Source organism: Mastacembelus armatus, chromosome 5 (assembly GCF_900324485.2).
Source record: "Mastacembelus armatus chromosome 5, fMasArm1.2, whole genome shotgun sequence".
In the NCBI taxonomy this organism is placed as follows: Eukaryota; Metazoa; Chordata; class Actinopteri; order Synbranchiformes; family Mastacembelidae; genus Mastacembelus; species Mastacembelus armatus.
The window spans coordinates 22,494,685-22,512,023 of NC_046637.1; the positions used below are offsets into that span (position 1 = coordinate 22,494,685).

Below are 17,339 nucleotides of genomic sequence, written 5' to 3' on the forward strand. Positions count from 1 at the left end.
ACACGCTATGAGCTGCTAGGTGTTATGGTAGGGCTGTTGTATTAGATTCTACTCAGTTGTCATGCTGAACATAATAATATACAATATCAATTCCTTAATTTTGTGTTTCTACAGCAATTCTCATTTTACATTTGTTAGTGGCCTTGCCTTTTCCTTCTTTTCTTGTCACTCCCACCTGCCTCTATCCACCTCCACCTGAGCTCTTTTGCCTCATGAGATGTCTCATGGACAAAGACGCCCATAGGCCCAGCTTTTGAAACGCCACTAAAAAAGTCCTTACACTAATTACCATTGAGGAAAATCAGACCTGAGGGCTAGGCCTTTATGCTCCATGCCTTTTTCTACAGTACCTAGCATTTACCAAATTATCTTCACATGATTTAAGAACAATAGAGAAAAATAGCTGCCTCATAGACTGATGCCATCAGTATTTTAACATGTGCTCTTAGCACATTAGAAGTGGAGAGTAGTTGGCAGATTAGGATTTGGACACTGGAAATCACATCCCATTACAACAAGGCACGACCTTTAACCTCTATGAGCCATATTTCCTTCTATATTTCAATGATACCTAAGCAACAGTATTTAATAAGACTCCTAAACATGTAGGTTGGGAGCCTTATTAAATGTAGTAGTAGTTTGCCTTTGCTGAAACTGTTCTGGAAGCAAGCTGATTTGTAGTCTTGAAGAATAAATTGAAATTGTGTTGCAAGTGTGACTCAGGAACTGTTGTAAAGGTTTGTAGAGGCAGAGAAACATAGTCAGATTTCAGATTTGATCTCTGTTATCACTTGCAACTGTCACACATACTCCCATTCACACGCTTGCACAAAAACTGTAATAGACTGCCTACATGGAGAATTGGTTCTGTTGTCCTGCAGCTGGTGGCACTTATTCATTGTGTGTTTAATAGTCAAAAGAACAAAGAAATAAAAAGTTGAAAGACTTTTTGGTCCATGTCTGTGTGTGGGTTTGTCCTTAATGATAAGTACAAGATCTGGGGTTTCAGCTGCATGTTTAGGAGTTTGTGTAATGTGTGTGGCTACATTCAGGATCTAGTGTACAATATGAGCTGCTGACAGTGATTACTGGCTGTTGGTTCCATAGGCCAGTTGATCCCCTCTGTCTGTATGACTGTAGTGTAGGCCTGGCCTGCTCCACTCCCAGCCTTATCCTCATCTTTGGATCAGATTCTCCCATGGCTCACTGGTAGTCTGTCCTGTGCTACTCTGTACTCCATTAATACTAAGCTGAGTTTAGTATATGTATGATTCACCCCAAATATATGTTAAATCAGTTTTTTTTGTTATTGCTTCTTTAAGAGAAATAACAGGGAAATACAAATGTAACCATCCCTTATGCCTAGCAAAACCAGAAATGAGAGGGAACCTGTTTAGGCCCAAGTTTCCATTCTTTGTGCTAATCTAGGCTAGCTGAGTTTCATATGTATGGGACACATAAAGGAGTGAGAGGGCTGCTGATCTTCTCTGTGTCAGTTGTTTCCTTTGACACAGTCAGAGCAGAAGCTGTGAGAGGGAGACGTGTCTCTCCATCAACATCATCCCCATGGTTTGGAAGTAGACTGCATAGTGGATTAAGGCCTAGTCCTTAGACCTGGGCCCGCTCCAGCGTGAGCCTCTTTCATAATGCACTGGTGTTGAACATGTATGTGTGTGAGCATGTGTTCAAGCAGATTTTGCACATTCTCTTGTTTGTGTGTGTGTGGTTGTTCACTTGTGATGACTTTTTCAGAGCATGCTGGGCAACCTAGTTACACACAAAATGATTCCCCTCTAACTCACACAAAACTCTCCTCATGGTTCACTGGGCTTCATCAAGCTCATCTTGCTGTGGTGTTATTAGGACACTGCAAGAATATAACTATGACTGACAAATGACTATGAATAATATTTAGATGTGTGATTCTTTTCATGGCCAGCAGATACCCACACACACAGACAATACAGGGAAACAGTACATGCATATGGCCACAAAAGAATATACTTACAAATATGTATGCGAAGATAGAATTTTAGTGATGAGCAACTGATGCATGAGATCCTATCTATGTGGACACTCAGGCTGTTTCAAGATTTATTGTTTGTGTGTGCGTGTGTATGTGCGTGTCCGCCTGCCTGCCTCCATGTCTGACCAGGAGTCAGCTGTTAAGGGATGCAATGCTTGATGAGCATTCCCTGACGCTGACCCAGAAACAGCTGTAGACATAACCAGCTGTGACTGCTGCTCCATTAACTCTCAACTCTTAGACACACAAAGCTTTAAAATGTGCATGTGTAACTGTAAATTTGAATTTCTGGTTTGTTTTCTTTATTTAAATTTTTGTTTTATGTTGCATCCTGATAAAAGATTGTTACGGTGGCGAGAATGACACACGACTGGTAACAAAAAGTCATGTGCTTGTGTGCATTTTCAGTTAATTCTTCTGTCACACATAAGGAAAAAAATGCACCTTTTAAGTGTTTTCCTGTCTATTTCTGTTTATAGTCTCTTATCTTTAAATCTCTGTTCCCATCCTGTTTCTAAAACTAGATCAGTGACCAGATGTGGTGTTTTTGAGTGTCCGCTTTGTATGCATGTCATCAAATGTATTCGTCCGCTTGAGCAAGGCTGTATATCTGTATTTATGGATTTACACAGCATCTTGAGTCAGCAGTGTGACAGGGTGACACGGGCAGGGAAGTGGGTCAGTCATGCCCTTTCTAGGCACGAAGGAGATGGATGGACGAACAGACTGAAGATAACTAGAGGTGGATGTTAGCGGCTCCAACAGTGTGTCTGAGGGAAGGATATAAAGATTTCAAGGATGGAACGGGGGCTAAGTAAGGAATTACATAAGAAGGGAAGAGGCAAAAATAAAAGGATGAGAGAGAGAGAAAAAGCCAGACTGACCTTTGGATGAAAATGAGGACAGCAAAAAATGCTGTGAAATAGATAAAGTTGGAAGCTGCAAAGAACACCAGTGGTAAACAAAAAAATAAATAAATAAATGATGTATTACTTATTAAGACAGCAGTTAGTAGGTTAACACTTTCAAAACACTATTACAACCTAACATCATGAAAAATATTGACATTTATACAATTACTGTTAACACTGAAATAAGTGAATAACCCATTATTTAAAGGTAGTTTCTAGAAACAAGGAATTTGAACATGATATTTTGGGCTGTGGGAAATGGATAGCTCATCTCATCACTCTTGTATGAAACATTTTATAGGCTAAACCATTCATTTCAGCTGAATAGGGAAGTGGGTTTTAAAAACATTTCATTGAAGTTGCTTTTTTATTCTGAGAGGTCAGTATGCCCCTAGCTCAGATCAACTCATATATTACTGTGTTTATGAATCTGTCAAGGCAGCTTTTGGCAATCAAAGCCACACACCCAAACACAGACATCAACTTCACCAGATAATCAGTATATAGTAATCACACATAAACATACACAGTACATGCTGTCCCACACTTAATGATCCTGAGTGTCATCTGCCCCCTAGTGGAGGTGGGCTGTTGTTGACCCTCCAGTCAAAAATACAGAATAACTCTCTCTTCCCCATGTGACCAATTAGAAGGTAAGCTCAAACAGCTGGTTATACAGTTGTAGACGGGAGGAACAGGTCTCTTCCTTGAATCTACATATGCTTTAACGAAACTTCCCTCAGTTTTTGATTTGCTTTCTCCCTTTTATTATTTCTTGTTCTTTATTGCCTTATTGCCTTCTGTCATCCTGCCTTTCCTGCTTTTCCATCATCTTTTAACTATTTATTTATTTATTTATTTATATTTAGACACTCTTGTTTTGACCATACCCACCTCACCTAACCCTAATTTCTGCATCTTTCTTCCTGTTATTCACCCACCCACCCTGTGACCAGTGGTTGGTCTGTTGGTACAGTGTTCACCCACTGTGGGCCTGCAGTTACTTAGCACACTGCCTCTTATTACACCCCAACAGAGGTCCATTTATCTTGTTCTGAAATAGAATAGGGTGGGAGAGAGGCCAGAAGATATTATGGCAGTGGTGTACAGGCCTAATAAACCTAAATTTTCAGTATTGTCATAAATTTGTGTAGTCAGTCTTTGTGTATTTGTGGCTTTGGTAGTAAATTTCTGATGGTCATTGTTGCTTTAGATAGCTTTGTTTTGCAGCTTTACTTTCAATTGGCTTGGTTTACTGAGATATGTTTCTTTGAGCTTCTGTAGATGGCGCCTGTGTCTTTGCTGCCCTGTTTCATAAACATGCATTTTTAAAATTACCATTTGACATTTAGATTAAGAAATCATGTTAAATTTGAACTTCTCAAATTTTACACATTAAGATCAACTTACAACGAATATTATTTACCCTTTGAAAACAGTTGCATAATATAATGCAGATTCTTGATGTAATCGGTGTTACCTTGAATTGGGATGAGACTGAAGGGTTTTGACAGAAATCCTGTCAAACAAACTGGAGGTGTGAAGTTTGAATGAAGCAGTTATTTAAGCAGCATGGACACTTTAATAAAAGAGACGGCTGAATTGCACTTTGTTCTACTAGAGACCCAAAGTCAGAATATCTTGGTCTCTGCTGTTTTGGTTTCTTACATTATTTTTCATGGTATTTATTAATACAGTACTTCCCTCCAGTAATACATCTAATGCATTTAGATTTATAGATGAGCACTGCCTTGGTGCTTTTATATGTAGTAGATTTTGTTAGACTGGTTGTTCTTTTTGTGGACACCTGATTCCTTCTCTGAATGCAAAGAGCACTTTGTTAAATGGCATTTGAAGTGTGTGAAGTTTTCAGTTTGTAGTGTCCCAGGTCATGATGCAGAGGTAATTAATTGACGTATGAATCAGTCAGTCAATAATCACATCACTGGCTCGGCAAAGCTTGGCATTAGAGAAAGTTTGCAGCAAGAGTTTGTGTTAATCATGGTTCACTTTGCTTTTTCATGCTCTGTGGAGAGGCTATAGCTGTATATGAAGGACTTAATGGTGGTTGGATTTCACAGTTTGGATTTCATGTTTTTAGACTTTTAGAGGTGAAAGCCACATTTGCAGTTCTCCAATACTTGATTACAATAAATGCCAAGCCATCCTCTGCATCAGGGGATGATGGATCTTCTCATTCATAAGCCTTTCAGGAGGGAGCTTCAATTGCAGAGACTCATACTTTATGTAGGTATCATCTAAAGAATGTTAATAGCATAGACGTTAGAGGATTGCATTCAGCACCCACATAAATCAAGATGCAGGCACCGTATTAATGTTTATAGTGTTTGAGTCCTTGGCTAGTAGATGCTGATGTTTGTTGTATTAGACAGGCGCTCGTGTTGTGTAAATAATGGCCTCTGCATTTTATCATCCACAAAGAGAAATATATGGTAAATTCTAGCTCTGTGTTATACACACAACACTGTACGCTACACACATTGTTAGTCCCATAAAAATCACAATTGTTTTTTTTTTTCTAAATCAGTTGTCAAAATGCAGCAAGCCTCTACTGCAGGCTCTTTTTGCTGTTCTACATGATGAAATGAGTCCTTGGAGGATTTTGTTTCCCTTTGTGTAGGACTAAAATCAATGAAAGCAATCTGGAACATTGTAAACAGGCAAGCAGGACTCACAACCATATAGACAGGATTGAAACATGTCAAAGATTTAACCCTGACCATCTTAGGTTTGACCTTGTTCTATCTCCACTCCACTCTCCACTCACACAGGCTGATGTCAAAGATTGTAAATGAGTTGTTGTTTCAAAGCCATCCTGACTAGACTGTATCAGTCCCTGGTTTGTTTTCTCCTTCTTGGTTGCAAATTGGACCATAGTGATGGCCATTACTTACTCGCATAGTGTGAGACTCACCCATATAAACCAGTAGTTTGGGGAGTTTAAAGTAACACATTATTGAATAGCTGAGATGCTGCATTCTTTTTGTTTTTCCTATCTCTTTTAATGGATAAAAACTTACAGGCAATTTCTGTAACAGTTCCACAAAAGGCTGAAACTTAAGAGTGCGTATGGTCTGTTTATGATATGAGGACAGGATGTGGCTCATGATAGGCCTTAAGGATTTTATTTGCTTTACTGAAGGAAACAGCATTGTTGGTCATAATAGACCCTATTGAGAAAATAGGCAGTTTTGTCTCATCTCATAAAAGCATTATCCAGTTCCATTATTTCAATGTGACTCCATTTTCTACTCAATATGAAGTGTCACTAGCTTATATAAGCACTGATTGGCCCTGTCATAAGAGGCTAGAAGAAAATGCATTTACCAGCATTAGCATTAGTGAAAACATACTTGAACTCAGATCTCAGAATGCCAAAGGCAATCTCTGAACCTTTCACTTGGTATATAAAAAAATAGATTTAGATTTGATTAAATAATAGAAATAGTAATCTGTTGTATTCATACAAACAAATAAATCAAATTAGTTGTACTGTGAGTCTGACAGCCTTAAGGGTTTTAGTATGGGTTTAGCTGTTGTTAGCCTGTATTCATTAATGCACATGGTTATTCAATTTAGGATCAGCAGATTAATGTATAAGCATTATTCAGTGTTGGCAGATAATGCTATAAGCTCACCAAATCAAACTACTACTCTTTATAAAAGTCATACATGTAAAATTCAGGTGCCAAAATCACTGTAGTTCGCATGTAAATATTTTGCAGATGCTGTACATGGTTTTGAAACCAAAGACAACTAACAAAGGCTAGTTGTTGTATTCTTGTGTATATTTAGCCTTTGTTGTGTAAATTAGTTAACCTTTATTTGATATTCCAGGTATTGTGTTCCATTTAAATATTGTGTTCTTGTCTGTGATTCTAGCTGTAAAGTATTGTATTCCCCAGAGAATGGCATAATTACAGAAAACTGTAAATAATTTGTGACTCCTAATATTTTGTGAGATCAGCCCTTTGTTTTTGTAATTCCCTGTTAGTCCAGAGAGGGGCAGCAGACTATTCCTGCCTGTGACCATCACCACCTTCACCACAGTCAGTACTCATCTGGCAGCTGTTGCTATGGATACATAGCCCGGCCATTGCTGTGATGCAAGCCACATCTACTAGAAGAACATAGAGGATAGTGCTGAGCTGAGGAGTGTGCTGAGGAGCCTCTCTCCTCTTTGAATGTGAAGACTGATTTTTACATCTGTGCAGTATTTAAAGAGTTACTTACTGTATTATTTGGTCAGATGCTGAATTAAGACCTTAAAAGCAATACTATCCTTGTCATCTGTGTTTTGTCTAGAATCACCTTCAGCTGACTGCTGTGTGGGTCAGTCATTATACACAATCTGACTACTGGACCTGTACTTTAACTGGATACAGAAAAAGCTCAGCATTCACGGTTAAAGACTTTAAGAGATAGAGCTCTGTCTGTCTGCTCTTACTGACATGGTTAATGGCTGATCAGTAGTGACAACGAATATTAACTGTATATAGCTGCTGCTGGTAGAATTAATGAGATGGAGACAAGCCCTGATTATTTGATTAACTAGCATCATTGACTGCTCACTTAAGAGTTGAATACTTAAGATATGACTTTGGACAGCCTGTTTATGTTGCATTGCTAAATTTAACTTGTAGTGAGTCAGGTTTAATGGCACAAATCCATTGGAATTTAAAGCCCACTTTCTTTACTATGTCCCACTTGGAGGAACTAATTTTAACAGTAAACAGCCCACTAAAAACTAATCATAGCTTCTGTCTCGAAACGTGTCCCTTGATGTTAAAAAGACAATTGAAGGGAGGAGAGGAAAAGTTGTTACCTTGTATGCCAGACTGTTTGTGTGTTCCACATCGATACAACACTCAGTGCCCAGCCAAACATGGTGGCGCTGCCAAATCTGACTTGGCTAAGTGTTAAACAGGCTGGCACCCTGGCATATGACTGTTTTCTACTCTCACTTAGACTGTTGCTTTGTGTTAGGAGGGTGATTGTGTTTATCATTGCCCAGTCTGCTGATTGAAGTTACAGTAACCTCTCTTAGGTGCCTCAGCACAATGACCTTTTCACATAGGCTTGTTCATGTCTAGCCAAGCCATATATTGAAATTTTATCCAGTAGTACTTGTCCACATTTGAGACATACCAGTGGTTCTGTGAGGGTTTACTTAGCCACACTGGTGTTTTGAGCAAAATGCTAAAGTCAGCATGTTAAAATGCTCACAACAGTGCTGCTGCCATACAGTTTTGAGCAACTATGTTCACCTTAAAGTTTGTGTTTCTGAATGCAAGTATTTGCTTCCACTAAACACAAGGTATAGCTGAGGCTGATGGAAATGTCATTACTGTTTGGCCAAATTAAAATTCTGACCTGATAATGTCTAATTAATAGTTAAAGAATCACCAGATTTGCAAACGGTCATTCGATGTACTATAAGCATACAGTTTCATGGTAATACAATCAGTAGATGTGGAGAAATTTCTTTCACAAATACAAATGTCATGCTCATGGTTAACATGAGCATGAATCATGAATGGATGGATCATGAATATTGGCTCAAAGTTTAATGAAACTCCACTGATTACTTGTTGAGATACACCAAAAAATCTCACTAGCAGTTAGCAAGAACTGGAAATATAAGGAAACTGCAGTTTTCAGATTGTTCCTCTGAAATTACACATCATCTAAATCTCGGTACGGGGCTCCATCCAGCTGCTTTTCAACAGTACATACAAGTGAGATTAATTTGAGGAATGGCAGTCAAGTCATACAAAGACATCTATGTTACATAAAAGTAGCTGTAGGTTTTGAATATTGAGTAAGTTACCGTGGCTTTCCACTATGTAATGACATGGTTCATCTGGAGCATGAAGGGCCTGTTACTCCTGCTATTTCCAAATCTGCAGAAATCAGTTAAAACTTTCCTTTCCCACTATGATGGCCTACTGAGCTGGAGGATCGAGTTTCAGTGAAATTTAGTTTTTCCATGCTGTGAATGCAGATGTCAGCTGCCAGCGGAGGGTCTGGCTGGTGCCACGTCTGGCTCTGCATGTCTGAGTAGGGCCTTGGCTGATGGATCAGAGTTGAGGGGTGCAGACGTGTGTTCATTGGAAGATGTCTGCAAAGTGGTAGAGCTTTTCACATTTTAGCTATGTCTAAAACTCTTTTGATGTTTTGTCTGGCTTACTCTGATGTCTTTTTGTGTGACAGACTCCCTGTGTCTCCTTCCTTCTTACTCTTGCATAAACCCCTTCACCCCCACTTTCCTTCTGTCATGGATTGCGCGTCTCCTTCCAGAAATCTTGCTCGATTTAGGGGGCTTATGGAAAATCTATAACAGGTGGGCTGTGTTTGAAGGATCTGTCTTTTCTAATTATCTGTTTGCAGAGGGATTGGGTGGGTGGCCACTGGGCCAAATATTCCCCTAGTGCAGCCCTGCTGCCCAATGTCTGCAATTTTTTCCCTGTGAGTCAAATTGAAAGCAGGTAATTGATCAATTCAACAATTTACTACGACCCTGACGTTCACCAGGTTTTTCTCAGACACGTACTATTTATTATTTGAATAATGTCGACACCAAATAAAAGAAGTAATGAAACCTTTAGAAATCGCTAGAATCAAAATTACCCAATTGATGCTACAGAGCTTTCAAACATCTCAGATCTATATTGTATTTTTGGTTGGTATAATCACCTGTCTACATCAAAGCCTTGCATCTATATACACAGTACCAAGGCACAATATGAACCAGTTGACTGTATTGGGAAAGCAGTTGGACCAGTCTCTGTCCAAATTTGAGCCAACCGACAGACTGAACCCCACATATTGTGGGTGCACTTAAGGAGAGTGGTTTAAAAGTAGTCGGCTGTTGTCTTATGCTGTGGACAGGAATGAGAAAAGGGAAAGGAAATGCGGTGGAATGGTGCTTGACCTCAGACAAGAAGCAACACATTATATAGGGTAGCTGCAAAATGGGTTAACTCCTAGAGCTAATGCATACGTGTGTGTGTGTGTGTGTTTAATAAGATGATTGTGTGTTTTTTTTGCATCTGCATGCATTTATAAAAAGCAAAAGGGGTAAGAAATCACAATTTGCAGGCAAGAAAAGAGAGGTATTGGTTACACGCTTTAAATGTTCCTTGTTGACTGACCTAAAGGCAAAATTATTTACATATTCCATATTGGCCAAACTGCTTTTTACTTTGTCTAATTCAGCCCTCCTTTTACTAGCAGCCAGTTAGCCTGGAAGGCTAACAGCCTGGTCCATATTAGTATTGGGTTTTGGATCTAAATTTTTGGATAGGATTGCACCAATACAGTAAATTCACACTAATACCAATTCATTGTGACGACTGCACAGTACCCAGAAATAGAGTGAGGACAGATATTTGCTATGTACTTTTTTGATGGATCCTTAAGTACGTAATTCTTCAACAATCACAGTTCTGCCTTTGAAGGATATCTACTCAGTTTTATTAAAGCATTGTTTTATCAAGGTAAGCATACACAAAGAGACTGAGGACAGGTCTCTATACCTGATTTGAGGATTATATAATAGCTTCTCAAGATGCTGTTGCATGTATGTCAGTGACAACCCAACAGGAGGCCTGCGTAAGGTTTCTTAAGCACACTTCGAACTGTCCACTGTTCAAGCTGAACTCTTTCATTATTTCTTTTTTGAACGTTTTGTAGATCTTTCACCCATTCTTTTGATTTTCTTGTAGAGGGTCAGTTGAAGCTGATCCCTCCAAGAACTTTTTACCAAACAAAATAATGTATAAATTCTAATAATGTATGCAATGTCTGAAAAACATGGTTATGTAGGAAGGTAGATTGAACAGGAAACATATCTGAATTGTAGGATCCACCATGTTTGGAGCTTGGTATGAGCCTTAAAACAGTATAAAGTACTGAATGTCTTGGCCTATGCTTTACTGAAAGGGCAATACTGTCCAACCACTTAGAAAGAGTGTTGCCATGTTACCAGACCCAAACCTCAGTTAAGGGCACGCAGTCTGGTAGTGAGAAATGCTATTTCTGTTCAATAAATGGCATGTACAAGAAGACATGAGTTTTTAGCTCTTTGTTTTTAGCTCTCTGTTGGCCTGGGTGTTGGTTTGTTGTGAGGATTACAACCCATTGATATGTCTGTTTGGGACCAGGCAGGGACAGTTTCACATGAGATGACCACATATCTTTACTTATGCTACTTATGCTTAGTCAAATGGACATGGTCAAAGATCATTTGAATTCATTGTTAATTGCTTCAAGGATTTGGAACCTAAATAAATTTAGGGACGTTTCTAAGAAGCCAACTGAACCCAACAGTGATTACTAATGTAATAACTAAGTAAAAGTACATTAAAAGATGCAGATATCATGTCTGGGAAAACTCCTCATACTCAAATTGTACGTCATAATTTTTCTTTAGAGATACAAAGCATATCTTAGAGAATTGACCTCTTGAGGCAATGCAATTTATTTGTGTGGATTTGTACTTGGTTCATGTACTAATATTTTACTTCAAGTGTAAACCTGACAGCTTAAAAATCAAACAGAAACAATGCAACCACAATTAAAGTTATAGCATCGTCTTTGTCATATACAGTGGGTACGGAAAGTATTCAGACCCCTTTAAATTTTTCACTCTTTGTGTCATTGCAGCCATTTGCCAAAATCAAAAAAGTTCATTTTATTTCTCATTAATGTACACTCAGCACCCCATCTTGACAGAAAAAAACAGAAATGTAGAAATTTTTACAAATTTATTAAAAAAGAAAAACTGAAATATCACATGGTCATAAGTATTCAGACCCTGTGCTCAGTATTGAGTAGAAGCACCCTTTTGAGCTAGTACAGCCATGAGTCGTCTTGGGAAAGATGCAACAAGTTTTTCACACCTGGATTTGGGGATCCTCTGCCATTCTTCCTTGCAGATCCTCTCCAGTTCTGTCAGGTTGGATGGTCAACGTTGGTGGACAGCCATTTTCAGGTCTCTCCAGAGATGCTCAATTGGGTTTAGGTCAGGGCTCTGGCTGGGCCAGTCAAGAACGGTCACAGAGTTGTTCCAAAGCCACTCCTTTGTTATTTTAGCTGTGTGCTTAGGGTCATTGTCCTGCTGAAAGGTGAACCTTCAGCCCAGTCTGAGGTCCTGAGCACTCTTGGAAGAGGTTTTCTTCGAGGATATCTCTGTACTTGGCCGCATTCATTTTTCCTTCAATTGCAACCAGTCGTCCTGTCCCTGCAGTTGAAAAACACCCCCACAACATGATGCTCCCACCACCATGTTTCACTGTAGGGATTGTATTGGGCAGGTGATGAGCAGTGCCTGGTTTTCTCCACACATACCGCTTAGAATTAACGCCAAAAAGTTCAATCTTGGTCTCATCAGACCAGAGAATCTTATTTCTCATAGTCTTGGAGTCCTTCATGTGTTTTTTGGCAAACTCTATGCGGGCTTTCATGTGTCTTGCACCGAGGAGAGGCTTCCGTCGGGCCACTCTGCCATAAAGCCCCGACTGGTGGAGGGCTGCAGTGATAGTTGACTTTGTGGAACTTTCTCCCATCTCCCTACTGCATCTCTGGAGCTCAGCCACAGTGATCTTTGGGTTCTTCTTTATCTCTCTCACCAAGGCTCTTCTCCCACGATTGCTCAGTTTGGCTGGACGGCCAGGTCCAGGAAGAGTTCTGGTCGTCCCAAACTTTTTCCATTTGAGGATTATGGAGGCCACTGTGCTCTTAGGAACCTTGAGTGCTGCAGAAATTCTTTTGTAACCTTGGCCAGATCTGTGCCTTGCCACAATTCTGTCTCTGAGCTCCTTGGGCAGTTCCTTCGACCTCATGATTCTCATTTGCTCTGACATGCACTGTGAGCTGTAAGGTCTTATATAGACAGGTGTGTGCCTTTCCTAATCAAGTCCAATCAGTTTAATTAAACACAGCTGGACTCCAATGAAGGAGCAGAACCATCTCAAGGAGGATCAGAAGAAATGGACAGCATGTGAGTTAAATATGAGTGTCACTGCAAAGGGTCTGAATATTTATGACCATGTGATATTTCAGTTTTTCTTTTTTAATAAATTTGCAAAAATTTCTATATTTCTGGTTTTTTCTGTCAAGATGGGGTGCTGAGTGTACATTAATGAGAAATAAAATGAAGTTTTTTGATTTTGGCAAATGGCTGCAATGACACAAAGAGTGAAAAATTTAAAGGGGTCTGAATACTTTCCGTACCCACTGTATATGGTCATGAATCAGTCATATCATATCTGTGGGATGTGCCAGTTGAGCTTCAATTGTATTTTTATCATATGAACCTACAATCATTCTGCCAAACATTGCAGAATACTCTTCAGTACTATGCTAACAATCTCAATCATCTTATTAAACACACACACACACACACACAGACACATGCACACATACACAGTTTCCATGGAAACAGGATCCAGGGCCCTTTATGACTGGTTGTTTGCCCAAGACAACCAAAAATGGTCTCGGCAGCCATGCAAAGATGAGAGATAAATCATTTGTATTATAAATAATGGGGCATGTAACAATATAGAACATAAGATGTTTGTTGTTTCATGAAGCAGTATTATTGTTGAATTTAGATTGAGGCATTGTCATTGTCATTAGATAAATGATCAGATAGTTTCCTTCATGTGACAGCATACAGGATGTGTTTTACATCTCCTCTCTGTTACTCATGTAGTCGTACTGTTTGTGTTGTTTGCATGTGGCTATAATACCGACACTCAGTGCAGTGGCTACACACACAGGCACACATTCAGAAACACACATTCGGACACTTTCCAGCCATGCTGCCCTTCAGTAGCCTAATGTGTGTCTGAGGGCCAGATGGTGTAGCGGTAGGAGGGCTGATACATAGTGCTAGCCATAGTGCTAGCAGTCTTAGTTTTGGATAGCTCTGGCTGGTTGGAGAGGGGGAGCCTGCAGCCAGCTAACCCTCTGAGTGAAAATGGCAAGTGTACAATTCACAGCTAGGCACTCAGCATTTAGGTTTGTTGTGATGGCAGGGTGAACTTGTCTACTTCTTTTTGTAGCACCCAAACTGTGTGACCATTTAACACTTGACTGTTAATTGTAATGGTGCCGTTTTAACTCTTAGATGTTCTGATGTAGTTACCATGTTTTCCTGTTTGTGTCCCCGATCACAGGAAGCAAGCTGAACAAGGACTTGAAGCACTACCTGAGCCAGCGCTTCCAGAAGTCCTCGCCTGACCACGAATTGCAGCAGACCATCCGAGACAACCTCTACCGTCACGCTGTGCCTTGTGAGTAACATACATTTCTTGTGATTTCTTGTTTCCACATGTTCTCCTCATGTTTCTCATGATGTCCCTCCAAATGCTGAAGAAATGCTGCCTTTAAACACTTTGTCTTTAAAATGACAGGTCAAACAATTATTCATTTTGTGTGCATTAACATGATACACAAAAAAAACCAACCTTTGCGTTAAGTCAGATTATAAGACTTATTGTCTTAGCTCCAGGCAAGATCAGTTTTAGATTAACATAGCTGCCTCACACAGACACTTTGTATGCTTGTTTAATTAAGCCTGATTGTTTCAGTCTAATCTGAGCATGGTTCCACTTACCTTTTGACCAACATTTACCGTGCAGTGAGGAAGGCTAAATACTTCATATCCACCTTGGAACTCACCACGCACTATGGTTTGATCAACATTATCACTTATCATCCCCCACAATCCCAAAATGGACTTTCCCACCTTCTTCCCAAGATGATATGTAGTAGTAAACTACTATAAAGGCAGCCACCTTCCATCTATTAATTCAGCACACTGTTTGCCCTACTGATATTATCAAATCAGTTTGAGTGAAAGTCTGGTGATTCCACAATGAATGGCCAGCAGGGGAGCTCCCTTTCTAAGGCATCAAACAGTGGAGAACCCAAGACAATCCAGTTTAAAATCAGCTAGTTCTGAAACTCTCCAGTGTTTTGCTTGACATTTTGCATGCCATACACAAGTAATTCAATATTAAAAGAAAAACAATTTTTTTTGTTGTGTTTGTTTCTTGTCATGATTTGGTCACTTTCTACCTTAAAGACAATCCTGGAATTCCTGCAATTTAATTTGGAGTATTCATTGATCACAACAGTCAGCAAGGTATTTCTTGCTAATTACTTTTTATTTCAACCCTCATCATATATTTACCAAAGCTTTTTTTTCAGTTTCAGCACCTTGTTCACAAGTCTCTCATCTTTTTTGTTTTTTTTCCCCCCAATTAGTTTATTCATGGCCCTCTCACGCAAATTACTCTATGCGTTCAGGAGGTTTGATTAAGGGACTTTATCTGCATTACCTCCACTGCCATATGTCAGCCAGACACTGTTGGAGGGTGGGGGCCTGGCAATAAAGGCCAATTTAATTACTGAGTGGTCTATAGCACACCAGTAAAATTCTTGGTGTTGTTAGCAGTAAACAAAGCATGAAGATGCTTCCCAGGCCATATGTTTTATAGGACTGTAAAGTTTTGTTGTCATGCACTCGTAGAGCAATGTGAGACTCTCGCTGGTAAATTAAATTTATAAATCCTTTGTCACAGTTTATTTTTTTTTCTTTGTATTATCAGAGGGCATGATACAATGAGCACAATCCATGAATAAATACTCCCTTATGCCCTTTATACTCACAGAATAATGCAAGTATATTAATTGTATAGGAAAGCATATGCAAATGTAATTGGCCTGTTTTTTTTGCTGTGATTAGGAGAGTTCAGTGTGTGTCCATATTGACTTAAGGTCAAATATTGTTCAGAGTGCATGTGAAGGTGTAGGCTCAGGTGTATTCAATTTACACCAAGTGGGTGGAGAAACAGATGGAGAAGGAGACATAGGGGCTTCTTCCACCTCTAAATTAGGTGAAATAATTTGGCTTATCCAGCATTTCTGTAAATTCATATATTTCTTTTCACAACATCTGACTATTACGTTTCTATTTTTGACTATATGAATGAGCCAAATTCACTTTAAAAAAAATGGCACAATTATTAAAATGATACAATTAGCATATGTAATATACAGCCTGATATTTCAGCGTGTTGGCCTGGGTGTCGTGTGTACCACTGTGAGCTTCACTAGTAGTTGTGGAGGTTTATGGTACAGCCGTCACAAGTGAAGCGATAAGGGCTTGGTATAAGGGCTCATTGGTTTCCCACCTACTGCCACCTGTGTTAGAGTAGAGAACCATTTGAACTACAGCAAGTAACCACAGAGATTGTTGTTTTGCAACATTCAATTCTGTTTTAGATCAAACTTGTGGGGCAACCTTTTTAGAGAAGCACCTTATTGAAGATATTCAATTATTACAAGAAATAGTTCCAATGAGAAATTACACTACCAGTCAAAAGTTTGGACACACTTTAGCATTGAATTGAAAGAGCAGTGTGTCCAAACCTTTGCCTGGTACTGTATATTTAAGCAGAAATATTTTTTCGTAGCTAACAATGCTACAAAATGAAAGAAAACCACACTGGTGAATCAATGTATCTGACAGTTGAAGTTGACCAGACCTGTCCATCTTCCAATACTTCTCTTGAAATGCACAAGTTTCATGAAGGTGGTTATAAAAATAAACTTGTTTCTTCACTCACATTTTCAAAAACCCAGTTGTTCACATAACCCTGTTAAAATGTGAAGCCACAGCCATTCTCCCCATCTGCTAAGGCGTCCGTCGCTTCCCTTGTGGTCACCCCATCCACATGATCAACATTCCCAATCTCCCATTATCCTGGCCAACCCCCCAATCCTGTTCTCAGTCCAGATCCCCACCAACTCATGACACCGGTGCCTCTTGCGGCCACTGAGGCTCCCTTTCTCTGTTTTTATTGCTCTTCCTCTCTTATTTTCTCACTGGATTGGAGCAGTTGCTTGAAAAAGAAGGGATGATTGCTCTGTTTGGTTTAAACCTCCTTTTAAAGCTCAGCATTCAGTGTCTGCAAGTCTAGAGCAGGGAGCTCTGGTCTCCCCTGCATCAAGGCAGGTAGCAGTAAATTCTGCTGTGGTTGTTGTGATGACGGCTTGCTGTTTGCTTCTCAAGTGAGCGTAGTTGGCAGAGGCTTGTGTTCACGTGTATCTGTGTGTGTGTGAGTGAATTGCGGGGCTAGCAGCACAGATGATTGGACGACCCATATATAGGCTAAGAGGACGGCTTGGAGGGAGGTGGGGGCTGAAGCTGCAGGGATGGGGGTGGGGTGGAGTTTGGGTGTGGGAGGGGGACAAGAAGGGGGATGGGCGGAGAGGAGAAGGGGAGAGAGATGGGATGAAGAGATGCAAAAATACTCACATCAGTGCTGCTAATAGCCAGCCAGTCAAGTTAAGATAGACATATGTAC

General features: G+C 39.8%; 1 protein-coding gene across 6 annotated transcripts in view; it reads left to right on the plus strand.

Moving 5' to 3' along the window:
• The window catches only part of magi1b (membrane associated guanylate kinase, WW and PDZ domain containing 1b), a 119,916-nt gene that overhangs the window by 40,029 nt on the left and 62,548 nt on the right, over positions 1–17,339 (plus strand). For all 6 annotated transcript variants that reach the window (XM_026306907.1, XM_026306908.1, XM_026306910.1 and 3 more), the window contains exon 2: positions 14,142–14,258. In XM_026306907.1, coding sequence (XP_026162692.1) covers positions 14,142–14,258 — 117 coding nt within the window. The remainder of the gene's footprint in view (positions 1–14,141; positions 14,259–17,339) is intronic.